This window comes from Chrysochloris asiatica, unplaced genomic scaffold (genome assembly GCF_000296735.1).
Source record: "Chrysochloris asiatica unplaced genomic scaffold, ChrAsi1.0 scaffold00025, whole genome shotgun sequence".
Lineage (NCBI taxonomy): Eukaryota > Metazoa > Chordata > Mammalia > Afrosoricida > Chrysochloridae > Chrysochloris > Chrysochloris asiatica.
In genome coordinates this window covers 17,684,254-17,711,203 of record NW_006408543.1, presented here as the reverse complement: position 1 = coordinate 17,711,203, position 26,950 = coordinate 17,684,254, and the positions used below count along the sequence as shown (strand labels likewise).

The window sequence follows — 26,950 nt, the reverse complement described above, 5'->3', positions numbered from 1 at the left end:
TAAGGGGCAGGGAAACCAGATTACCTAAACCCGAGAGAGAACGTAAGGGGCAGGGAAACCAGATTAATGGAAACAAAACAAGCAGAGTGGAAATAATGAGACTGTTCATGCATCATGAGGGACGTAACCAGTATCACTGAACAACCTGAGTAGTGGCTGTTGAATGGGAACCTCAAGTGGTGTGCAAGCCTTCACCAAGAAGACAATGATGATTAAATATTATTCGCAGGTCCTGAGTCAGCCTGGTCACAATGTCTGTTCATGGTACTAAGAGGATGACCTCTCGAAGCCACTCACATTCCGCTCCAGCTCAATGGCCCGGTCCTTTACGCGGAGCAGCTCCATGGTGGTGTCCTTGTGGCTGGGCCCCCAGGTCTCTTTGCTCTGGTGACAGGTGGTCAGCGTCCCCAGGGGGTGTTTGAAGGAGTTCTGTAATTGCCGACCCTCGCCTTGGTCCTGCTTGAGCAGCTCACATTCCTGTTTCACCTGGAAGGCCCAGGGTCAGAGTACAGACCTGAGGCAGGAAGCCCCCAGGCTCCGAATCAAGAATAAACCCACTGCCATCGAGTCCATTCTGGCTCCTGGAGACGCTACAGGGCAGAGTAGAACTGCTCCGTCAGGTTCCGAGACTAGACATTATTACGGGAACAATCTCATCTTTTTTCCATGGAGTGGCTGGTGGGTTTGAACTTCTGACCCTGTGATTAGCAGCCCACTGATTAATCCACTGTGCCACCAGGGCTCCTTGAGCCAAGTGTAGGTATGTAGGTCTAGGGGATGACCCCATGCCTAATTATCCACCCCACATACCCGATTATTCACCTGGTACTGGTGCACACAAGGCAGCCAGGCCTTTGGCTTCTGGGGGAGCTACCTCTAACCTCTGCTCCTCTGGCTTTCCTCCCTCCCTCCCTTTCCAGAGAAGACAGAAAGGGCAGTAGTCTGAGGGTCATACAATGGAGACGTGGGGGGGCATCTGGACCAGGTCATTTTAAAGCCTCCTCCAGCACTCTAACTGCTTTGTTGTAGATTTCTCATCCAGCCACACAGCCAGGAAGCACACCACGTGCTCAGCAGAAAGGCTGGCGGAGTACACGTGTGTGCATGTGTGTCCAAGAGGTGACACCTGGTACGTCTCCCCAGCCCGTATGTGCTGTCCCACTGGAAGGAGCCCCAGGACCCCAAGTTCCCCACTCCTGTGGGCTCTCATCAGCATCCCCGGGCCTGCCCTGTGACTCACCCAACCCCACCCCAGGAGATGGGCACCCATGCCTTGCCCGTGGTGCCCACATGAGGAGTTGGAGAGAGGGAGGCAGAGCCCCGCCCCCGCCCTGTGCCCACGCTGGCTCCGCGGTGACAGCAGTCCACTCGTACCAGTCGGAGCTCGTTCTGCAAGTGGTCATTGAGGCTCTCCTTCTCTTCCACCTGGGCTTCTAAGAACACAATCTTTTCTTCTTTCATGGCTAGCGTTGTTTTTAATGCGGATTCATTTCTGCCCTCCAAAAGCTTGTACTTGCTGAAAAATCACAAGGATACAATAGGATCACTTATTTGCCCCCACCACCCATCAGCTGTCACTCTCTCAATGCCTCCCCTTTAAACTGGCATCTGTCGCTCCCTGTAGTCTCCAGCCTGGAAATGCTGCAGAAGCCCAAAAACCACGTGTGTAGAGCCCTGACCCCCGGCTCGCCGAGTACACACCCCTGTGACAATGCGGCACAGCAGTCTTCGTTGTTGTTGGGGTTAAGTGCCTTCGAGTCAGTTCTGACTCATAGTGACCCAAAGAGTGGCTGGTGGGTTTGCACCACTGACTTTGTGGCTAGCAGTCCAGTGCTTACCCTACAGCACCACACCAGGACCCCTGACATCACCGTGTTGTTGTTTGAGGCACTCAACAAAAAAAGTTGGTTTCCATCTCATAGTGACCAACCCTGTGTAGAGTTTCTGAGTAACAGCTGGTGGGTTTGAACCACTGACCTTGTGGTTCAAACTGAACGTACAGTCCAGTGCTTATCCTACAGTGGCACACCAAGACTCTGACATCATTCTTGTTGTTGTGAGGTGCCAATGAGTCAGTACCGACTCATAGCGGCCTATGCACAACAGAACAGAACACTGCCCCATCATGCACCATCGTCGTAGGGAGGTATTGTTTTACACATGGGGAAACTGAGTCTCAGAAAGGCTAAGCGACTTGCCCAATGTGACAGTGGTAGGCAAGAGGTTTGTCCGTGGCTTCTTCACCACACGACAAAGGCACCACGTCACCACCAACTACATGTGGATCTGGTAAGTGACAAGTCCAGCAAAAGCCTAAGATCCTGGGTTTCCTCGAACAATCACATCAGTTTAACATAGATATCTATTTACACTCTTCCCCAGGGACCTCAAGGTACAAGATGAGGACTAGGAAGGGCGAGCCCTTGGTGGTGAAGAACAGTTAGGAGGGGATGTGAGTGGCACGGAGGGGACAGCCTCACGTGTCATGGTTGGCGCCATCGTCCTGAAGCAGTAGCTCTTTGCTGAGGCCGGCCTTCTCCAGTTCCCGGCTCAGCTTGTCCAGTTCACTGGTCAGCTGCTGGCTCCTCAACTTCTCCAGCACCAGGTCCTGCAGTGATCAGAAAGTGTGAACTCAGGATGGGGGCCCAGGAGAAACACAGCAGCGAGGGGCTCAGGTCACCCCCAATCTGAGCACCTGTCTTCTCACATCATGGGCCAGCACCTGCTCTGACTGGTTGATCTGAATACACCAGGAACATACCTTAAAGGATGGGTCTCAGCAGACCTTCTCTCCCCGCAGACCAGGTGACACAGGTTAGAAGAGGTCCAACGGGCACCTAAGGTGGCTGAGACACCCACTCTGGCTGACTTCTGAGCAGAGGTGTTTTCTCGTAACATGAGAGCCTCTTTTAGGGGCTTTCTGAGGAGCAGTTGGTGAATCTGAACCGCTGACTTTGTGGTTAGCAGTCCAGTGCTTATCCTACAACGCCACACCAGGACTCCTTAAACATTCATGGCAAAGAATTTGGGATAGACGAAAAAGGTAGAAAAAAAGGCAAGATTTCATTTCACACCCTGGTTTCAGCTGCTTTTCAGAATGTGGATGCTGATCAGGAAGCTCACCGTAGCTCACTGTGGCCCAATTTACTGGCATCCCTAGTTAGATACATATGTTCTGCCTGGTGTCACAGCTCCCCTAGGAGCGAGACTGAACTGGGACCATGAGATACCACTCGGGTGCTGAGAGCATGAGCGCAGCAGTTACACCCCAGAACACAAGGGGTGAACAATGACCCGGGCACAAAACACAGGCCATCTTGGAGACATTGTGGACTCAGTTCCAGACCACCACAATGAAGTGAGTTCTACCATAAAGCGAGTCACACGTTTCCCAGTGGAGACGAGAGTTTTATTTACATTGTACGTAGGGAAGGAAGTGTATTATGAAAACGCTTGAAATATCATTGAGAATTACCAAACCGTGACACAGAGACACAAAATGAACACAGGCTGTTTGTAAAATGGTGCCGAGGGACTTAACAGTGTTGCCCCAAATCTGTAAACACAAAACAACACGACAGCTGGGAAGCATGATAAAACGAGCACTGCCTGTACCAGGGAACGCAAAATTTCTGGAGAATCCTGCATCTATCAAGAACTTGAAAACATTCATCCTCTGTGATCCTGCGATCCCACACTAGGAAAATATCCCGTGAAATCCATCAGACATGAGGGGGCTTCAAAAAACTAGTTCAAGGAAAAACATGGGATGAAGAGGTAATTTTATTTTTTTCAGTCCTTTCGAAGCCCCCTTGTTATTTTCACACAGGCATGTGTGCACAAGGATGCGCAGTATTATTTTTAAGCAATCAAAAATGAATCTACCGATGGGAATACACACTCTGATTGGTGATCACGTTCGTCACAGACAAAGAGAAGTGAGGGAAAAACAGCAATGAAGCTGCGAGCTAAGCCCTACAACGTTCAATAGACTCCTGTGAACCCGGGTAGAGACCTGGTTGGCCAGTAGTGTGGCAAAACCTGGGGACTCTTGGGCCCAGGGTCAGTGGCATAGCCACAGAAGACTAGAGTGGAGAGTGAAGCATCCAGCTGATAAGAAGAGAGGGCATATGCATAAGAACACCCACACTTGCAGATAATACCCACTTGACCTGGCTTCAATGACTGGATGATCAGAGCTCAACCAGAAGTAAAAAGAAGAGGAAAGAAAAAAGAGTAATCTGATACAATTTGATGAACTGGACCTACACCTATGGATGTAGTATCTCAAAAGAGGGAACAAATCTTTATAGCAAGGATCATTCCCACCTCCCACCCCCTCCCACACACAGAGTAGACAGCGATGGGCAACTTGGATATTGGCTATTAAAAGTGTGAGGGAGGGCCTACAAAGGCAAAAAGTAACTGATTTACAAGCTTTCAAGAGGAAACCTAAATCCAGAGGGTGTGGAAGAAGGCAGAATCTCCACTGAGTAGTATCCAATACATCTAGGCAGGGCTGATGAAAGGAAATGCAGACAGGTCTCTTGTGATACAATACTGAATAATTGTTATCAGGACTGATTGTGAGGGTTGGAAATGTAAAGGTAGATGTTTTGTAGCAAGGAGGGGAGTGATTAACTTTTCAGTCTATGAGCGGAGGTCCCTGACACCACCAAGGAAGAAGAGTGGAGAGCGGGACCCTACCCAGAGAAGCAGTGATGCCTGATATGGAGGCAGAGATGATGACGTGGAGCGATGGAGCAGCTGAGGACTTTAGACACAGAGAGGGAGAGGGGCTGTGTGCTGACGACCGGGGGGCAAGTTTGTAGTGTATACCCTTTGGTTGGTTGATGATACATGGAGGGGACTGTAACCAAGGCAATGAAATGATATAGGATAGGATGAATGTAAAAGTAATGTCTCCCATGTAAACAATCACATAATTCACAATAAAACATTTTTAAAAAAATGAATCTACCTGATCATTGCAATGAAATGATGAGTGCAAAACCAATGTTCTCCCATGTAAACTATCTCTCAATTCCCAGTAAAAACGTAAAAAAAAAATCTAAATCCATGTGGAGGGTAAAATATCTTGCAGCCAACAGTCATTCTGGCCTTGGAAACTATTGAAAGAGAAAAGACATAAGAAGTAAGCAGATCACAAGTTTTCAGGAGGGAGTTTAGTTTCAGAGTGTGTGTGTTTGGGGTAGGGGAGGTAGAACCCTCACTGAGTAGTTTTTATCTTGTCTAGACAGGTCTGATGAAAGATGGGGATAGGATTCTTATGATTCAATACTGAGTAACTGTTATCATGATGAATTGTGATTGTCATAACTGTAAAGGTAGAAGTTTTGTAACAAAAATGGGGGAGTAGTTAATCTAATCTTACAGTCCAGGAACAGAGGACCCTAGGACCATTGAGGGAGAAGAGCACGAGTGGAATGAGGGACCCTATCCAGAGAAGCAGCAACATCAGAGATGGAGGCAGAGATAAGGACATGGAGAGAGGAGCAGCTGAGGACTCTACTAGACACATGGAAAGAGAAAGGCTGTGTGCTGACAGCCAGGAGGCAAGCTTGCAGAATGTGCCCTTGGGTTGTTTAAATTATTATATATTCCTGATATAAAAAAAACAACAAGAAAAAAACAGATGGACTAGAAGGAAATACTATCGAATGATGATGCATGGAGGGGATTGTAATACTGCACTGACACAAAATACGATAAGATGAGTGTAAAACCGATGTTCTCCCATATAAACTATCCCTCAATTCACCATTAAAAAAAAAAAGAAGCAAGCATAGCAGTTCAGATGAGTAGCTTGGAAGCAAGTTATGTGTATATGAACAAGCCCAGGGAAAGCAATGAGACAAAAGAAACACAGGTTTTCTCAGGGTGGTGTGCCTGACTCGTGGCGACACCACACACAGTGGTCCTGTGTTGTCCCCACGATCAGTTGTGGATCGGACCTTTGTGATTCATGGGGTTTTCACTGGCTGATTTCTGGGGAAGTAGATGGTCATATCTTTCAAGTGCACATTAGTCTGAAAGCCTGCACTGACACATGGCTGGTTGGTGGCTCTGCAGGACATACGGTGGTGACGACTCGCATGCGAGTCGCCTGCATGAGATGTGAGAATTCACAACCAACTCCACCCACAACTGTTACATCAATTCCGACTCAGAGCAATCGGATAGGGCAGAGCAGAACTGCCCTGGAGGGTTTCTGAGAGTGGGCGTCTTATGGAAGCAGGCTGCCTCATCGTTCTCCCACAGAGCAGCCAGTGGGTTCAAACCACCAACCTCTCTGTCAGCAGCTCAACGTTTAACCCACTGTGCCATTAGATTGAGAACAGGTGACATCATTTGGCTTTACACTTTCTATTATTCCTACGTTGATAATGAGGGATACAACTTCACTAGGGCAGAGTCCCAGCGCATTCTGGACCCACCCGCCATGCCCCATGCAGACCCGCCAACCCCACCAGCCCTGGTCAGAGGGACCCCCGCAGGTGGCTCACCTCCCTCAGGGTTGTCAGTGTCCTCGTGTGCATAGTGACCTGCTTGGTGAGGTCCCTGTTGTCCTTCTCCAGCTCCTTCAGCTTGCTGGCTGCATCACGGCAGCGGGCTAGCTCCTTGTCCAGTGTGCGGTTCTCCCTCTCAGCCGCGGACAGCCTGCTGGTGCTCTCGTCCAGAACTGCATCCTTCAGCTCCACCTGCTGCCAGAGCCGCTTCGTCTCCTTCTCCAGCAACTTCCTGTCCTTCTCCAGCTGGGCCACCTCCTGCTCCAAGGCCTTCTTGTCCTGCTCCGATCTCTCCAGCTGCTTGCTGGAGAGCCGCAGAGTCTCCAGGTCTCTCTGCAGGCCCTGATTCTCTGCCTCCAGCTCCCGGAGTTCCCGCTCCAGGGCCTGCGACTTCTGGCTGCTGCTCTCCAGGCTCTGCTGCAGCCGCAGGTTCTCGGTGCTCACTCCCTGGTAGCTGAGCTCCAGGCGTTCCGACTTCTTACCCAGAGCCTTGAGCAGCTCCACATTCTTCCGCAGCTCTTCCTTCTCCTGCTGCAGCTCCTGGGTCTCCCTCTCCATCTGTGCCACCTTGGCACTGGTGAAGCGCAGCGTCTCCACCATCTTCCGCAGCTCCAGGTTCGCCTCGTCCAGCTGCTTGTTGTCGCGCTCCAGGCCCTTAAGCTGCGTCTGCACGTTCTGCAGGGTATCCAGAGACTTCCTCAGCTTCCGGTTCTCCAGCTCCAGCGCGTCGGCCTTCTCAGAGACGGGCGTCAGGGAGGCGGCCTGCTTGGCCAGACTCTGATTCTCCTTCTCCAGCCGGCGCAGTTCCTTCTCCAGCTCCCCGGCCCGCGCCACCGTCTCCTTCGCTTGCTCCAAGTCCCTTTGCAGCTGCTGCTTCTGGAACTCCAGCTGGCTGAGCTGGCTGCTGGTCTCCGTCACTGTCTGATGGAGGACCCTGTTCTCCTTCTCAACGTCCTTCACGCGGGCCTCACTGCTGACCTGTGACCTCTCCCGCAGAGTCCACACCACTTGGTTGAGATGATCTCTGTCTTGCTCGAGGTCCTTGATCTACAGGGGAATGGGACGGAACAACGCGGGATGTTTATTACATGCACATTCCAGTGGTTTAGGTGCAAACTGGGGCCTGGAAGAACCATCCTAGAATGTACCCACGAGCCATCTTGATATGGACCCCATGGCCTGATACAGACACAGGTAGGAGGGCTGAGAATGAATTATTCAGATGCTTCAAGTCAAAACATATTGACTGACAGACTGTAATCATTACAACGATTTGCTGAATGTAAAACTGGTCATCCGCCCTGGAAGCCTTCATTCACTCAATACACAATAAAAGCTCAGAAAAAAACAAGAGTGGTCAAGCAGGTAGGGAAGTGAGAGAAGTGAGAAAGTGGTCCCCATCTAAAGGGGGAAAACAATATTCAGGTCAGGGTGCAGAATTAACTTGAATACACATACATATTGACAGCAGCCAGCATGTGTTAATGTGGAAGCCACACCTCTCTCCCTCATTTACATCTTGCAGCGATTTCTCTCCGGTCTCCATCTTGGCTGGCAAGACCCTGTGACCTGTCTCCTGCTCACCCCTGCAGCCCCTTCTACTTCTACTTCCCAGCCTTTCCTGCTTCAGACACTTTGCACATGTGTCTAAATACTGTTCCAAGACCTCACGTGTCACTGTTCCCTCCACCTAAATACCATTCCAGGAGCTCACCTATCACTGACTCTTCACTCTGAAGGCTCAGTATAAGTTCTGCTGCCTCTCGGGAGCCGTGTGTGAAGATACCTAATTCTCTGCTTAAGCACCTTTACCCGTAACCTGCACTCACCTTGCTGGTTACCTTTTGGTTGTCTTCTATGCTATGAGCTACATGCAGGCAGAAATTCTATAAATCGGTTTACTACACATATTGCTCTTGTTGTCATGTGCTGTCGAGTTGATTCTGACTCTCAGCGACCCTGTATAGGGTTTCTGAGGAGCAGCTGGTGGGTTGAACTGCCAACCTTGCAGTCCAGTGCATTATCCTGCAGCGCCACACCAGGACTCTACACATGAAACCCGTTTTTCTTTACTGGGGGGAAAGGAATCACTAGAAAACGAAACCTGTTACTCTCAAGTCAGTTCCAGCCAGTGTTAAGAGAACAGAACTGAGCCCCTCAGAGCCTTCTTGACTATAACCCTACAGACCACCAGGGCTTCCTTATGTGGCACTGTAGGGGGAGCTCAAACACCAACCTTCTGGTTAGCGCTGGAGCACGAATAATTTAACCACCCAGAGACCTACTACATATGCTGAGAAACCAGAATACTAGACCTCCTCCTCCTCCTTTGCAGCTGGAGATTCTGTGTCAGCTCTGGTGAGTAAGCTGTCCACGGTGGGTTTTGGGAGGGTCTCCCCTGCCCTCTACTCCCTTCCTGTCCTTACTGTGGGGCACACATACAGCAGCCACAGAGGCAGGCTGGGGGTGCAGGGGAGGCTGGGAGAAGCCTGGGTCCTAGGTGCCATTTCAGAGCCTTCTGTCAGCACCGCTGCCTCCCCAGGACTTCCTTTATTTGTTGAGGCAAATAAAGCCCCACGGGCTTGCAGCCGCCACACTATGAGCCCCTGGGAAACGTCTGCTGTGGGTCTGTGGATTGTTCTCTATTATGGGGACTGTCCTGTGCATCACAGGATGTCCAGCAGCATCCCTGACCTCTACCCATTCGATGCCAGTAGCAACCCCCCCACCCTCCCCCAATCAGGAGGATCAGAAATACCTCCAGACATGGCCACGTGTCCTGGGGGAGGGGAGGGTCAATGCTGGGTGAAAGTCACTGGTTTCAGTGACAGTAACGTCAGCCAACTGGTAACCCATGATTCCCCGGGTTAGTGAGTAGGCAAGGGCTAGGGGCCTTCACCAGGGCCCCTGCAGGAGGCCGGAGTTGCGGGCAACAGCTCCTCCGAAAGCGCCCACCTGCCTGGCTCGGTCCGCCTTCAGTAGTTCCATGTCGCTCTGTAGCTGCTCCTTCTCCCTGATGAGCTCCTCGCTCAGCGTCTCCAGGTCCTGGTTACTCTGCTTCTCCCTCTCCAGCTGGCTCTGTAACTTCTCAACCTGCACAGCCTGAGCGTTAGTCTCAGAACTCGGCCGGCATTACAAAGTAAAACGTGAATTTCTTACACACACACACACACACACACACACACACACACACACCCCGAAGCCTTTTTTCAACAATGGGCTAACCACTGGATGAAAAGGTTGGTGGTTCAAACCCACTAGTTACTTGGAGGGAGAAAGACGAGGCAGTCTGCTCCCGTAAAGATGGTTGTTACTGTTAAGTGCTGTCGAGTTGGTTCAATTAATAGGTTATGACTTATTCCGACCAGTATAGGGTTTCCGAGGAGCAGCTAGTGAGCTTGAGCAGCTGACCTTGTGGTTAAAACCGACCTTGCAGTCCAGCCTTGGAAACCCTATAGGGTAAGTAGGACTTTCCTCCAAGGTTACTAGTGAGTCGGAATTGTCTCAGAAACAGTAAGGTCAGGTTTTTCTCCAGGAAACACTGTGCTGACTTTGTGTTGTAGTCACCCCCCAGCACCCCAACTGTCTACAGTTACCCAATGACTCAGCTCTTCCTCTTTGGCACAGGCCTGTAGACCCTCTCTGCTCAGCTTCCTGCGGGCTGGTCCCCCAGCCATGTGCTCAGTTATCCTCTGGGTCTTGTGTGTCTACCTCCCATCTTCTCCATCCCATGGGTCAGAACCACACACTGCGGACCCACCCGACATCACCACTGGATGTGACACGGAGAGCTGAGGACCAACTTCAGTACCTCTCAGCCACTGCCCACCATAGAATCTCCTACTCGGAGACCTGGTCACTATGCACCATGCACACAATAATTACTGAACCCTTCGGAGCCACTTCAAAGCTCTGGTCTGTAGACCCAACCTCTACTCAGGTGAAGGGCTGCCTCACCTCCTGGACCTGCAGGTGCGTGTGTGACCTCAACCCTCTACAGAGGAAGTGGCCAGGCCAGCTTCTCCCTGACAAGCTCATGGACAAGCCTCTACCAGGCAGGGAGAGAGGGTCCCACAGGGCTGGGCTAACAACCCTGCTCTCTACTACGTCAGAACATGGACATACACAGGCCTAAGCCGGATCTGGTCCTTTTTCCCGTGAAAACAGCTTTCCTGACCTTTCTGTGTCTGCCGATTCCTGCACAAGGCCAGGTACCTAGCTGGAAGCCAGATTTCTCCTTTGGTGACAGGGCCAACCTCAGAGAGGATGTGAGGAGTAAAGACAGCAAGTGCTCTTGGTTCTATGAGTCACCGTTGTTCAGAGAGGCTGAGCCATTTCCCCCAGCCTCTAGTGAGGAGGGGACAGAGTGAGGTGTGCCGCCTTGACCCCCAGAGCTGGACGGCCCAAGATCTCTTCTGAGCCCACAAGCCCAAGCTCAAGTCCAGGCACTGCAATCAGTAAGATGACCAGAGGCGTGTGGTCCCACCTTCAAGTCCTAAGAGAGGGAGCCAGATCACCTCTGCTGTTGAGGCAGACCCCAGTCAAGCCCAGGGGTGGAAGTGTGTGTCTCAGGGCAGGGCTCAGAGAGTAGGCTCAGGGACTCCCTGAAACCAGGAGATGAATAAGAAAACCAGGGTGTCGCCCATCTACTTCTTGGCACCCGGGACGTAGCCCACAGGGCTGGAGAAGAAGGTGGAAGCTTTGGCCCAGGGATTTGAAAGGAAGTGGGATGGAGAGCTAAGAGAGCAGGCAAACATGGTGCCAACCACACCCACTGCCAACGTCTATGTCTAGAGGAGGGCGAGGGGGACCACTGAGAAGCATGAGCAGCCACCTCAAAGGTCACTGGGTGGCAACCCACAAAGTCTCCAAGCAGACAGACAATATTGCAGGCTTTCCGTAGTGGGGCCAGGGGACCTTAGAGGAGGTGGTTCTCATCTTTCTAAAGGTCAATTCTTTCTTATCTCAGCCAGTGGTGGCCTGCTATTCATGAAAACACTTCCTGTGCCAGGCCCACGCATCTCTCAGCAACAAATAGGCCAGCTCCGCTCCTGGCTGCACCATCACATGTGGCACGAGCCTGAGGGGTTTCCAACTGTCCTTAAGAGAGAGGAGAAACTGGGTGCTGCATGGCACACACGCTACTGCTATAGGGCAGGGAGAGCCGCCAAGCCTGGGAGGTCCCACGTGGGGGATGACACCACATTACAGAAGGGAGTGTGTCTTTGCTGCAGCCTCCTGTCCACCCTTGGTGGTGCTGGGAAGACCTCAGGCGAGGTGGGAGGGACCAGCCAAGCTCCTGGAAGTGCAAGCCTGCTCCTACCATCCAACCACCCCAAAGGAGATGGGCCTGCCACGGGCCATGGACCAGCCCTGGCCTCTCAGACAGCACTGCCCACGTGACAGAGCCTCGGCCTGTCCTCTCAACATCCAGGTTCTACTGAGTGACGGAGAAGATCTGGTAGCTGTCAGCTCAGGTGCCTCTTCTTCCCATCCCATAAACTCAGGGGAGGGAGTGTGCACAGACTCTCTTGTTTTACAACCAGAGAAGCACTACACAGTCCTTCCATGATTCCACACACATGCAGGCACAGAGGTGGACGTGAACCACGGACCCGCAGAACTCCCACTGGAGTCAGGGACACGGCTGCTCCCCCTCCTGCATCCCAGGTGAAGCATCCATAGTTCATAGCGCCAACTCACGGAGCGTTTCCCGTGTGCCAGACCCTTCATCTTTCCTACCCACTGGTATCGAGTCGATTCCGACTCACAGCGACCCTACAGGACAGAGAGCAAGTGCTCCTGAGTGTTTCCAAGGCTGTAAAAACCTTTACAGGAACAGAATTTCACCTTTCTCCTGGTGGGTTCAAACTGCCAGCTTTGCAGTCAGCAGCCCAACGTTTAACCACATTGGCTTACATAATTCTCACAGCACCTCTTTGGAGGGTGCCCCTTCATCCACACGTCACAGATAAATGCAGCCACCCAGCTAAGTGACATGCGCAGGCAGTGAAGCAGGAAGCAGGCTCTTTCTCCCACCCCATCTCTGGCTCGGCTCCTTGCTACAGAGAACTGGGACTCCAACTGACCATGGGAGCACCCTGCCCAGCCCCTGCCCTCCTGGACTTACCTTCTTCCCCAGCTGCTGCTTTTCCTTCTCCAGCTCCCCACACTTGAGGCCGCTCTCCTCCAGTGCCAAGGACGCATCCCGCAGGCCCTGGATGGTGCTCTGCAAGCCCTGGTTCTCCTTCTCCAGCTTCAGGATGCGGCTGGATGCACATTCGTTCAGCTCAAACACAAATGACTTCCTAGAGGCTGAGGTACAAAGGGGTCAGGGTCCAGCGCTGGGGGGCTGAGGCTGCCCTCTCCCCAACCAGAGACGCCACCAACCCCCAGGCTCCCTGAGGCATGATGCACCCCGGTATGGACTGTGTCCTCCTAAAATCGGTGTTATAAACCCTAATCCCTATTCCTGCAGTTATACTTCCATTTGGGAATAGGGCCTTCTGTTAATGTTGATGAGGCCATAGGGTTTCCAAGGAGCTGTTAACCTTGTAGTTAGCAGACCAGTGCTTAGCCTACAGTGCCACACTAGGACTCCATACCAGTGCAGAGGGTGTTCTAAGATGACCACTTCTGAGATCTATAAAGAGCAGATTGGGCACAGGAGGCCACACGAAGATTCCCAAGAAACAGAAGCTGAAAAAGACCAGCATTTGCCCAAGAAACAGAAGCTGAAAAAGACCAGCATTTCCCCCAAAGACAACAGAGCCTTCCTCTAGAGCAGGGGTGGGAATGACCAAGGCAACTCTAAATTCAATAATCTAGCAACTTTTTTTCATAGCAACATAAATTCATATTAAGTGATGGTATAGATACCCAAATGGCCCTTGGCAGAAAAAAGGTTCCCCATCCCTGCTCCGGTGCCAGCACCCTGAACTCAGACTCCAGCCTCTTAAACTATTAAAGAAAATAAATGTCTGTTCCTTGAATCCACTCACGTGTGGTAATCTATTACATCAGATCCAGATAACAAAGATGCCCACTTTGGCGGTTCAAACTCACCAGCCAGTCCTTGGAAACCCTATAAAGGGTGGCTAAGAGTCAAACAACTCTACAGCACTTAACAGCCTCAACAACCCTAAAATAACAAAACAAACAAAAAACAGTTGCCATCAAGTTGACTCTAACTGAAGGCGTCCCCGTGTGTGTCAGAGGAGAACAGAGCTCCACAGGGTTCTCAGTGGCTGAGTTTTCATAAGTAGATTCCACTCATGGTGCCCCCGTGTGTGTCAGAGGAGAACTGTGCCCCACAGGGTTCTCAGTGGCTGAGTTTTCATAAGTAGATTCCACTCATGGTGCCCCCGTGTGTGTCAGAGGAGAACTGTGTTCCTCAGGGTTCTCAGTGACTGGTTTTTCAAAAGTAAATCCACGTGTGTCAGAGGAGAACCAACTGTACAAAAACCACAGAGTTTTCAGTAATTTTTCAGAAGTAGCTCTTCTGAAGTTCTCTGAAGTGGACTCAAACCTCCAACCTTCCAGCTAGTAGCCGAGCATGTTAATGTTTTGCAGACATCCAAGACACCAAGGAGAGCAAAACTAAAAACTCAAACCGACTGCTGCTGAGTCGATTCCAATGGCCCCAGAGTTTCGAGACTGTAAGTCTTCAGGGAAGCAGACTGTCTCATCTTTCTTCCTTACAGCAGCTGGTGGGTTTGAACCACCTACCGTTAGGCTAGCAGCGCAACACTTAACAGCCCCAGAATTCCAGACAGGATTCTATAAAGACCCCAAACGATGAGGCAGACTGAGTAGCAAGAGGGCTGAACTGTGTCTGTGACCCCCACCCAATCCCAGCACCTACACACACAAGGCCCGCACTCCCTCAAATAGGAAAATGCTTTGAGGACTTCGTCGTGACTAATTACACATGAAATGGCTCCACAGCTTTCTAGGCCGTATCCTTCAGGGTAGTCATTCGATGGACTGAGGAGTTCGGGGGGAGCTGTAGGGATAAAGACACTGAGGTCCAATCAGTGCCTCTGGGTGGGTTCAAACCACCAACATTTTGATTAGCAGGAGAGCACTTAATTGTGGTACCTCCAGGGCCCCTTCACCTTAGTCTGTGCCAAGTTACTGCGAGAGTCAGTTCCAACTCATAACACACTACCGCAGAACAGAAGGAAACGTGGCTTAGCCCAGCACCATCCCCGTAAGCGTCACTACGTTTGAGTTTTTTGTCGCAGCCACAGTATGAATTCACTTTGATGAAGGTCCTCCTTTTTTTGCTAACCCTCTATTGTACCGAGCATAATGTCCTTCTCCACGGATTGGTCCCTCCTACCAAAGTGCCCCAAGGAGCTCTGGTAGCGCAGTGGTTACAAATCGGGCTGCGAACCTCAGGGTCAGCAGTTTGAAACTACCAGCTGTTCCATGGTAGAAAGATGAAGCTTTCTGCTCCCGTAAAGATTTACAGCCTCGGAAACCCTGTACAGGATCACTATGAGTCAGAACCGACTCCATGGCACATAACAACAACATCAAAGTGCCCCAAGTAAGAGAAACAGTCTCGCCATCCTTCCATCTTAAAAAGCATTCTGGCTGTACTTTTTCCAAGATAGATTTGTTTGTTCTTCTGGCCATCTATGGAACTTTCAATATTCTTCACCAACAACACAATTTAAATGAATCAATTCTTCGTCAATCTTCCGTATTCATGGTCCAGCTTTCACATGCATATGAGGTGATTGAATATATCATGACTTGGGTCAGGCGCACCCTAGTCCTCAAAGTGACACCTTTGCTTTATAACACTTTAAAGAGGTCTTTTGCAGTAAAATTGCTCAGTGCAATGTACTGTTGGATTTCTTGACTGTTGTTGCCATGGTGTCAATTATAGATCCAAGTAAAATGAAATCCTTGACAATGTCAATCTTTCCTCTGTTTACCATGATTTTGCTTATTGGTCCACTTGCGAGGACTGTGTTTTATGTTGGGGTGTGCAGTGCAGTAAATTGTTTGATATGACCCTTCTATAGTCTTTGTAACTCCCAGCAAATGACTGGGTGGTTGTTGTTGTCGTTAAGTACCGTGGAGTCGGTTCCGACTCATAGCGACAGGGTTTTCGAGGCTGTAAATCTTTATGGGAGCAGAAAGCCTCATCTTTCTTCTGTAGAACAGCTGGTAGTTTCAAATTGCCAACCTTGAGGTTAGAAACTAGACTCATAACCACTATGTTAGGAGTCCTGGTGTGGTGCTGTGTGCTAATGCATCACACTGCAAAGTTGTCTGAACTGCAAGGTCAGTGGTTCAAGCTCACCAGCTGCTCCCTGGAAACCCTATAGAGGGTCGCTATGGGTTGGAATCGACCTGACGGTACTTAACAAAAACAATCAGAGCTCCTAAATGACTTGGTAGAGCTATGTAAATTTGAGATACTTGTGGTCCACTCAGGGGACTAGATAGCTTGCTAACAATGCAAATAAGGGGCATGGTACTCTTACAGGATGGGACCGTGTGAATAAAGTGTACGGAAGCCTAAGATGGGACATGGTTAGTTTTGCCAACCTGCTAGATTTAAAATGAACCACCCCAGAGATGAAGAGGAGGGAACTCCCATCAGGTAAGGCGAGCCAGGGGTGGAGTGTGTCCTCTGGACCTGAGATCCAGGGGCTGAATCAACTTGGTCCAAGAGACAGAGAGCTGTGACACCAGAGAAGGCAGGCAAGAGGTGGTGGCAGAGGGATGGCAGCAGCAGAGGAAGCAGAGCTCGACTCGATGGCAGTGGGTTTGGAGTGGCATAAATGGTCACGTGTTTGGCTACTAGTCAAAATACTGGCGGTTCAAATCCACTTAGAGACTCCTTAGGACAAAGACCTCTGAAAACTCAGCCACTGAGAACCTTGTGGAGCTCAGTTCTCCTCTGACACACACAGGGCGCTATGAGAAGAATCTACTCATGAAAAATCATCCACTGAGAACCCTGTGGGGCTCTTTTCTACTCTGACACACATGGGGGCACTATGAGAGGAATCTACTTATGAAAACTCACCCACTGAAAACCCTGTGGAGCATAGTTCTCCTCTGACACACACGGGGGCGCCATGAGTGGAATCTACTTATGAAAACTCATCCACTGAGAACCCTGTGGAGCTCAGTTCTACTCTGACACACACAGTGGCGCCATGAGAGGAATCTACTTATGAAAACTCATCCACTGAGAACCCTGTGGGGCACAGTTCTCCTCTGACACACACGGGGGCACCATGAGAGGAATCTACTTATTAAAACTCATCCACTGAAAACCCTGTGGAGCATAGTTCTCCTCTGACACACACAGGGGCGCCATGAGAGGAATCTACTTATTAAAACTCATCCACTGAAAACCCTGTGGAGCATAGTTCTCCTCTGACACACACAGGGGCGCCATGAGTGGAATCTACTTATGAAAACGCATCCACTGCGAACCCTGTGAGCACAGTTCTCCTTTGACACACACGGGGGAGCCATGAGTTGGAACTGACTGTATGGCAAATCTCTTTCTCTCTCTTTTTTTTTTTTAAAGCTAGGCACTAGGGGCTAAAAATACTTTTTTTTTTTTTTAAACAACATAAAAGACAACTATATAAATGGACCTCACCAGATGGAATATACAGAAAGCAAACTGACTACATCTGTGGAAAGAGACAGTGGAAAATCTCCGTATCATCAGCCAACACAAGGCCAGGGGCAGATTGTGGAACAGACCATCAAATGCTCATATGTGAGCTCAAGCTGAAGAAAATGAAAACAAGTCCACAAGAGCCAAAATAGCCTTGAACATATCCCACCAGAACTGAGACCAGTGCAAGAACAGATTTGATGCATTAGACACCAATGACTGAAGACCAGAAGAGTTCTGGGATGACATGAAGAACATCATACAGGAAGAAAGCAAAAGGTCATTAAGAAGACAAGAAAGAAGGAAAGGATCAAGAACAAGGGAACCTGTATATTCAAACAGCCAAGGAACATGGAATGGTTTTAATGTAGGAAAGGTGTGCATCAGGCTTATAGTCTGTCACCATACTTAGTCTGTATGCTGTGTACAAATAATCTGAGTAAGTGGATTACATTAAGAAGCATGTGGCATCAGGATTGGAGGAGGACTCATTAGCAACCTGCTATATGTAGGTGACACACCCTTGCTTGCTGAAATCGAAAAGGACTTAAAACACTGCTGAAGATCAAAAACCAAAGTCGTTGGCATGGGTTGCACATCACTGCAAAGAAAACAAAACTCCTCACCACTAGATCAATAAACAACATCCATATAAATGGAGAAAAGATTGAAGCTGTCAGAGATTTCATTGTGCTTAGATCCTCCATCAACACCCATGGAAGCAGCAGTCAAGAAGTCAAACAATGCATATTACATTAGACAAATCTGCTGCACAAAACCTCTTTAAAGTGCTGAAGAGTAGACGTCAGTTTGATGACTAAGGTGCACCTGACCCAAGTCATGGTATTTTCAATCACCTCATATGTATGTGAAAGTTGGATGGTGAATAACGAAGGTTGTAGAAGAATTGACACATTTGAGTTATGGTGTTGGAGAAAAATATTAAAAGTACCATAAACAGGCAAAAGAACAAACAAATCTGTGTTGGCAGAAGTACTGCCAGATGCTCCTTAGAAGCCAGGATGGGGAGACTTCGTTTCTCATACTTTGTCTATATTGTTAAGAGGAACCAGTCCCTAGAGAACGACATCATGGTTGGCAAAGTGGAGGGTCAGTGAAACAGAGGAAGACCCCCAGTGAGGTGGCAGCATCAGTGGGCTCAAGTGTAGCAATGATTGAGGATGGCGCAGGAGCAGCCATTGTTTTGTTCTGTTGTGCATAAGGTACCGACTCGACGGCACCTGGCAATATCAACAGGGGCTGGGAACACCAAGACTACATCATGGTCACTGAGCTTCGAAGGATCACAAAATGTACTCAACTGTCTTAATTGGAGAGGGTTTCTGACCCCACCAGCCACGATGGCCTTGAAGTCAAACAGAAATCCTGGCATGATTTGATCTTGGCTCAAAGCAGAGTGCACCACAATTGTGCTCCACCAGGGGGCACTGGTCTCCTCATCACTCTGTCCATCCTAGTTTCACCCTCAGGCCCCAGCAGAGGGGGTTCATAGGCACCAAAGCACAGAGCCAGCTAACTTCACACGGATGAATAGTTTACTTAATAAACTTATTTTAGGTTTGGAACTAACAGAACTCCTTAAAGAAAAGACAAGAGTATTCAGCTGCTTCCACAACCTTTCCATTAGGCACTGCGATGTCTATCAGAATAAAAAAACAAACACCACTGGAAAAATAAGCCAGAAGCATTTGCTCTACAAAGCTTGCAGTCAATATTCACTTGCACCATCAGGTGGGCTATTTTAGGACACAGGAATTGGCTCATTGTTTGCCTGAGCTGAAGCTTCCTGCCGACCCGGCCCCACCTACCATTCATGGGACTGACACCCTGTCTTGGGGTGCTGCCAGTGAGGAGGGAAAGTGGACAGGCAAGCAGCTTGTCAGGAAACCAAGGTCTCAGGAGAGGAGCCCTCACATCTCCCACCCAGACTGTGTCCATCGTCCGCAGTTAGGCAAAGAAGAAGAAATCACACCCAGGGCCCATTTATGGTGGGGTCAGTGACCGCTGGGGATGCCGTCTACTGTAGCATGCAGCACTTGGGCTGCTCTTGGGCAGCCACATGGGACCGAGGGCCTGGAAACACTCGATCTATTCATCACGTGCCAAGAGCCAGGCTGTCAGACCCCACATTTTCCTTTGGGGTGCCCTGTCATGGAACAGCTCCACAAGGCACTGAGGTGGCTGGCATGGAAGATTCGGGAAGAGGGCTAGGCCCAGGGTGAGACAGAAGCTGTGCCCGGGTCCCTGACACGACCCACCGTCAGACAGGTCTGCGTTCTTGGACATCTGCTCCAACTCCCAGCCCAGGTGCACGGACTCGTTCATGCTCTGCTTCTGCGCAATCTCCAGGACCATGTTCTCTTCCAGCAGCTCCTCGATCCGCTTCTTGTCTGTGTCCCTGTCCTAGGGCCCGAGAGGAGAGACTCAGGAGGTGGGCTGGGGTCCCTCAGGGAGGCCCACCCCTTGTCCTGGGGCCAGAGGGAGAGAGTGAGGAGGTGGGATAAAGTCTCTCAGGGATGCCCCAGAGGGAGGAGGGAAAGAAAGAATAAAGATGTGGGCTAGGGACCCTCAGGGAGGCCCCTCCTGTCCTAGGTAGGAAGAAGAGGCTGGGCTCCCTCAGTGAGGTCCAACTCCCCATCCCAGGGCCAGAGGGAGACAGTGAGGATGTGCTTGGAGACTCTCGGGGGGGGGGGGGGCCTGCCCCCCCTATATCCTCTGAGGGTCCAGGAACTGGATACCCTGTTTGCTCCACATAAGCAGAGCTGCACAGAGGCTCCCCTGTCGCAGGCCCGGCTGTGAAGTCTGTCGCCATCAATTCTGATTATATCACGTCTGCGTGTGCAGAGAATGGCCCCCTAGGCTTTTCAAGGCTGTGACCTTTTGGGAGCACTCACCAGGCCTGGCTTCTGAGGCCCCCCCTGGATGGATTTAACTATCAACTTTTCAGTTCGTGGTCAGGCGCTTAACCATTCACGCCAGCCAACACCCATTAAACAGCCTCCTCTATTAAGTGAGAGATTGGAGGTTTGGGACTACTCAGCGGCACCTCCCAAACAGGCCTGGGTTTTGATGCTTGTGGAACACAGTTCCATATGACAGTGGGGGCAACTGGGGGTTCAAATCAACAGTGCTGGTGCGGTGCTGTGGGATCAGCATCGGACTGCAAACCACAAGGTCAGCAGATCAAACCCACCAGCCGCTCCACAGAAACCCTATATAAGGGTCGCTGTGAGTCAGAACTGACTCGACAGCACTTAACAACCACCACCACCACCACCTGGTATGGGACTGCAGGTAAGTACTGGACTACTAACTGCAAGGTCAGCAGTTCAAACCCACCAGCTACTACTCAGAAACCATATACAAAGTGGCTATAAATTGGAACTGACTCAGTAACACTTAGCAACACCCACCATTATAAAGAGTCTGGGTGGTACAAGAGGTTTGTAATCAGCTGATCTAAAAGTGGGATGTTCAAACCCACCCAGAGGTGTCCTGGAAGAAGGCGTAGGCTTCGGCTTCTATGAAGATTTTGTTGTTATGTGCTGTGGAGTCGGTTCCAACTCATAGCAACCCTGTACAGGGTTTCCGAAGCTGTAAATCTTTACAGGAGCAGAAAGCCTCATCTTTCTCCTGTGGAACAGCTGGTAGTTTCCAACTGCTGACCTTGCAATTCACAGCCCGACTGGTAACCACTATGCTACCAGAGCTCCTCACAGCCAAGCAAACCTATGGAGCAGCGCCACCCTGAGGGCAGGAGGTGGCCAGGAGTCAAAGGGGCTGCATGACAATGGGCTTGAGTTTGGGAAGAATTCCCCAGATTAGGAAGAGAGACTCAAGGTCTCTAATGAAATATTATCTATATACAATGACAGCCACCAGGGCTAGACTCATGAGCCACAATTAATCCATACGGTAAATGCCAGCAGAGCCCCTCTTGACCAACACCCCCATGTACGTTCATCCCTACAGACAAGCAACAGAGAAGGTGGCCTGCTCTGTTTTGTGGGTGCTGAGGGCTGTGCTCTCCAGCCACTCCCTGAAGGTCACTTCAGCAGCAGCTGCTATAGGACATCCGGTATAAACCGGAAGCTGCCCCCAGCTGCATATCCCCCTCAACGTGCTAAGTGTGAGGTGGGAAATACCAATTCCAAGTCATGTAGCTTAGATTTCAGCTGCAGGTTCTCCTTCTCCAGCTCGTGAACTTTATCACCGCGGGCCCGGGCCGCCGTCAGCTGCTCCTCCAGCATGCCTTTGGTCTCGATTAGGATGATATTGTCCTCTCTCAGCTCCTGGGCGACAGAAACACACCAGAGAACCATCAGATAACAGGGCCAGCATTCCACAGCCAGAGCACAAAGGGGGCCACCTGGGTCCAAACCAATCCTCAAGGGATTAGCTCTGTGCAGAAAGTTGTCTCCACATTTATCCTCATCACCTTTGTCAACAGGCCCAAAGACTTTCACTACTGAAAGGACAAATCCATGAATGGAGAAAACATTCCAATCCGGGGCAGCAACACTCACTCAGTGCCTACCATCTACCAGGAAAGGTCCTGAAGAGTTTCACATACTCTTGTGTCAGACAAGTGGCCTCTGCTTATGGATACAGGGCCTCTCTGAGTCCCAGCTTCCTCATCAAGGAAGGGGTGATGCCAAGAGTCTGTCCAGGTTTGAGGTCTGAGTCTAGTCTTCTCAACTCAACATTCATTCTCCTGGGTCCTGGTCCCAGAAACAATGGCTACTCCAGATACACTTTCACAGAAAATGGTTCCTATTCGAACATTTCACACACAGGCTCTGGGGAAGACAAAGTTTCTTGACAGTTTCCCCAAAATGGGGTGTCTCTAAGGCAGCATGGCAAACCAGCCATGAGTTTGGATGGTCAGCCTGCAGTGTGCTAGCAGGAAACAGTGGACAGTCCCCGGAAACCCCCTTGTGGGAGAGGAGTCCACTGGATGCTTTAACCTGGTCACAGGCCACCAGCAGCACCAGGGAGCAATTCCATCTGCTCAGCACATGTCTCCTTCACCCTTCAATGCTAGAGGATGAGGGTACCTTCCTGGCCCCACTCAGCAGTGTGGTGGACTGAGCTTTCCTGAGTGCTTCTCAGTTTATGGTACACACACAATACACACACACACACACATACACACACCAGGCATCTAAGCTGAGGGCACTTTCCTGGCCTCCATGCATACAACACATCCCTTTTCCCCACCCACCTACCCACCTCTGGGCATCTGAGGGTTCCTTCCAGCAGGGAACCTTTTTCTAAGGCTTTCTGTAGTGACGGGTTCTAATATGGGGATTGGGCTGGACATTCCTGCTTGTCTACTTCTGGCTCATTTTCCCCAGATGCAGGCCAGAATTCTGAATTCTTGGTCAGTGGAACATCTGGGATTAAAGGCTGGCACCAGATGAAGTGTGGTCATCGACTCAGGGTTCACCTGTGCACCTTCCTCTGCTGTCTGCTCTACAGACACTAGGTGCTCTGTATTCCAGCTCACACTCCACGACGGCCCTGAGAGGGACAGTCCCCTCTCACGGATGAAGAGACTGACTCATTGGTTGGTTCAAAGTGTGGTGAGACCTGGGGACTCAAGCCCATGGACAAGGACATAGCCACAGAGGGCTAGAGCTGAAAGTGAAGCATCCAGCTGCAGTGAAGTGAGAGGAGATGCACAAGAACACCCAACACCTTCCAGACAGTACCCATTTGACCTAGCCTCGATGGCTTGATGACCAGAGCCTAAAGAGAGGAAGATAAATTTGATACAGGAAGCAAGTGTAAATTGCTACAATTTGATTAACTTGACCTTTACTTATGGACATAGTAGCTCAAAATATCAACTGAGAGGAAAGGAGTTTATACATCAAGGATCAAGCTTATCCCCTCAGTATACAGGGTTGATAGGGATAGACAACTTAGACATTGGCTACCTGAAATGAGGGGGCTATAAAGGCATGAAGTGACTGGCTTACAAGTTTTCAAGAGGGAGTTTATAGTTTCAGAGTGTGTGGGGGAAGGTACAGTCCCCACTGAAGAGTTTTCATCTTGTCTAGACAGGTCTGCTGAAAGGAGATGGGGATAGGATTAATATGATTAATAGTAAGTGTTATCATGACTAATTATGACTGTCACAACTGTGAAGGGAGAAGTTTTGTAACATAAAAGGCGGAGTTAATCTTACATTCCAGGAACAGAGGACCCTAGGATCATCAAGGGAGAAGAGCATGAATGGAATGTGGGATCCTAACCAGAGAAGCAGCGACACCAGATATGGAGGCCGTGATGAGGACATGGAGAGATAGAGCAACTGAGCACTCTAGACTCATGGAAAGAGAAAGGCTGTGTGCTGGCGGCCAGGAGGCAGGCGTGCAGAATGCGCCCTTTGGTTGTTTTCATGACTATATATTCCTGAGTGTTTCTGTGTACATTAAAACCCTCCCCAAAACAAAACAGAGGGAATAGAGGCAAATACTGTTAACCAATGATTCAATGATGCATGCAGGGGATTGTAATCATTGTAATGAAACAAAATACGATAGGATGAGGGAAAAACCTATGTTCTCCCATGTAAACTATCACTCAATTCACAATAAAAGCTTAAAAAATAAAAAAGAAGCAAGCCTCAAAGTCACAACCTCACAGCAAGTGGCAAAGCTGTGGGGTGAACATAGGTCCATAGAGATCCTGACCTTAGGTCTCTACCCTGCCCTCAGCTGTCCACAGACCCTTCTCACAGGGCTCGTGTGAGTAAGAAAGCTCCAGACTGCTACTCACCACAGACCAAAAATGTCGAGGACGTCAAAGGAGAACAAAGTCCAGCCAGTCTAACCACCAGCATGCCCCAGAATCACCATATTCTCAGGTGTCCTGTTCACACAGCACAGTCTGCCCCTCCATCCTACAACCAACTCCTATGTATCCTTCAAAACCCAACCTGTGCTGCCCCACTGTACTCCCTAGTCCACCCACCCCAGCTGGGCCCACTCCCCTGAGATTGTGAACTTCTTTCTCGAGGGTGGGAGGGAAGGCTGCTTCATTTCTGCTCTGTGAACCTTGTGCAAGTGTTCAGGGACAATCACGCGCCTGAATCACGTGCCAAGTGGATGGCTCAGAGGTGGCGTGTGAGGCAGATGCTCAAGGACTGAACATGCTAACAGGCAGGAATGGGCAAGGGCACCAAGAACGAACATGGTAGGGAAATGGATGGTCCCACCTACTGTCCAAATGAGCCTGCTTCCAACTTCAGTCACATGGACTGCCTGGCCCACCACCTCCTGAGATAGGTCTGAAGAAGGCATCACCCACAAGCCCAGGACCACGGTTCAGCTGGACACCAGCTTAGAGACCTGAGAAGCCATCTCATCCCTCCAGGCAGCAGCCCAAAGCCAGCCCCACCCCTGCCCTGACCCCAACTGAACCCAGAGCTATTTAAAGCCTGCCCCAGCCCAGGGAATTCCAAGGCGGGGCAGGGTTATAAAGACCTGGGCTGGACGTGAGGATTGACCCTAGCGGTGTGAGAGCTGTGACCAGCACATTGGGCTCTGGTCCTCCAGGTCAACACACACATCAGCAGTGGGACCCGAGGCTGTTCACACCCCTCACACGGTTTCCTCTTGCCTAAGATACACATGAAGACAGGGTCCACGTGGGGATCAGATGAGATACCAGTTGCGTCCACTCTGACTCACTGGGACCTGTCAGAGGAAGGATACCATGTGAAGCTACTGCTGCAAACCAAGGGGCATCTGGGGTCCCCAGAAGTGGGGCAGAAGCAGGTTCTCCCTCAGAGTCTCAGAAGGGACTAACACAGTCCCTGCTCGGAGACCCAGCCTTTAGGACTTCAAGACAACGTGTTTCTGTTCTCACAAAATGTCCAGCTTACGGCACTGAGAAATGATGCTGGAGATCACACAACAGAATTTGCAAGACCAATGACTCGTCCATTGCAAGTATCTTTTTAAACAACATAAAAGTCATGCACATGGACCTCACCAGATGGAATGCACAGAAATCAAACTGATTACATGTATGGAAAGACACAAGCTCCCCATCATCAGTCAAAGCAAGGCCAAGGGCAGACTGTGGACCACACCATCATCCATTGCTCCTATGCAAGTTCATGCTGAAGCTGAAGAAAATGAAAACAAGTCCACGAGAGCCAGAATACGACCTTGAACATATTCCACCTGAATTTAGAGATCATCTCAACAACAGATATGATGCATCAGACACTCGTGACTGAACACCAGAAGAGCTGTGGGATGACATCAAGACCATCACACATGAAGAAAGCAAAATGTCTTTAAGAGGACAAGAAAAAAGGAAAAGATCACATGGATGCCAAGCAGAGCCAGGACCAGGTAGTGTCTCATTCAGTTGTGTGTAAGGTCCTCGTGAGTCAGTACCGATTCGACGGCACTAACAACTATATTCACCTATTTATCCCACTCTTTCCAGCTATTATTCCAGGTTTCTCTGTTGAGATGATCTCTAAATTCAGGTGTTTATTTTAGTGTATTTCAAAGTAAGTTGCAGGTATCAGTATAGCAAGGCAGTCAGTCCCTCAGAAAAGCTCCAAGCAGCGGGGGAGTGGGGGCCGCTCGTTTTAATCATCCTACACGGACAGACTACCACAAGCCCTGTCTAGGAGGAGTGTCCATGTGTCCTGTCACAAAACCCAAGAAGAACTGTGTCTCTGCTCTGTTGTGGCCTGGACTCAATGGAGCCGGTCCTGTTCCTAGCCCATGTTGGCTGCTCAGTGTGTGCAAACCCGCCTGCGCATCCTGGCTGCCTGAGGAACTGTCTCTGAAGTATATATACATGCTGTCTCTTGTCATCAGTAAAATTCACAAAAAACTCAAAACATGGCTAACCTCACGGCCCATTTCCACCATGCAAATGATTCAACGTGAAGAGTTACGTGCCATCGAGTCGTTTCTAATTCAGCCACGTTGTGTCGGGTGGATAAAAACAGTACTGTAACACAGAGCCCAGGTGGCACAATGCTTAAAGCACTTCCCTGCTAACTACAAGATCCAAGGTCTGAACCCACCGGCTGCTCTTCAGGATAAAGTCCTGGCTATGTGTTCCCATGTGACCCAAGGACCCACAATGACAACAGCAATCACAACACAGAGTCTATTACTCAATGGAGTCGTGTGGAAAGGGACCCCAGGCTCAGAAAGGCTGGGCACCCCTTGACCAGCCTGGAAGCTCCTTGGATGTTTGGCTCTGGACTCCCTGCTCGCAGCGCACAGAAGCTGAGAAAGCTGTCTGCAGGTCTGAGCAAGGCTGCGTGGACAGGGCAGCAAGGAACATAGACCCGCCAGAGTGCTAGGATGAGAGGTGGATGTTACCCCCATTTGTGATCCCACTTTAGGGGTTGCATGTAGCCCCCAATGTAGGAGGAGGAGCTGCAGTGGCAGCAATCTGGGGGCACATCTACAGGATGCTCTAACTCACCCCACTGAGGCATCTGCCGTGGGCACTGGACAGTCCTGGTCACTGCCTGTGTCTGGAAACCTGTCTGTGTGGAGAATTTATGTCCTGAATAATCAGCAGGCCGGTGGACCGTTTCCATGACAAAGACTGGGCTGGTCCCCCAACCCACCTGGCTCAGGAAGAGGCTGCTTTTGAGTGTGTGTGTGTGTGTGTGTGACAAAGACTGGGCTGGTCCCCCAACCCACCTGGCTCAGGAAGAGGCTGCTTTTGAGTGTGTGTGTGTGTG

General features: G+C 50.2%; 1 protein-coding gene across 1 annotated transcript in view; it reads right to left on the bottom strand.

Annotated features, from left to right (window-relative positions):
* The window catches only part of CCDC88C (coiled-coil domain containing 88C), a 154,566-nt gene that overhangs the window by 32,699 nt on the left and 94,917 nt on the right, over positions 1 to 26,950 (bottom strand). The window contains exons 11-18 of the mRNA XM_006839573.1: positions 21,357 to 21,503; positions 19,470 to 19,614; positions 12,661 to 12,845; positions 9,486 to 9,623; positions 6,528 to 7,577; positions 2,481 to 2,608; positions 1,375 to 1,516; positions 298 to 486 (exon numbers count right to left, since the gene is read on the bottom strand). Coding sequence (XP_006839636.1) covers positions 298 to 486; positions 1,375 to 1,516; positions 2,481 to 2,608; positions 6,528 to 7,577; positions 9,486 to 9,623; positions 12,661 to 12,845; positions 19,470 to 19,614; positions 21,357 to 21,503 — 2,124 coding nt within the window. The remainder of the gene's footprint in view (positions 1 to 297; positions 487 to 1,374; positions 1,517 to 2,480; positions 2,609 to 6,527; positions 7,578 to 9,485; positions 9,624 to 12,660; positions 12,846 to 19,469; positions 19,615 to 21,356; positions 21,504 to 26,950) is intronic.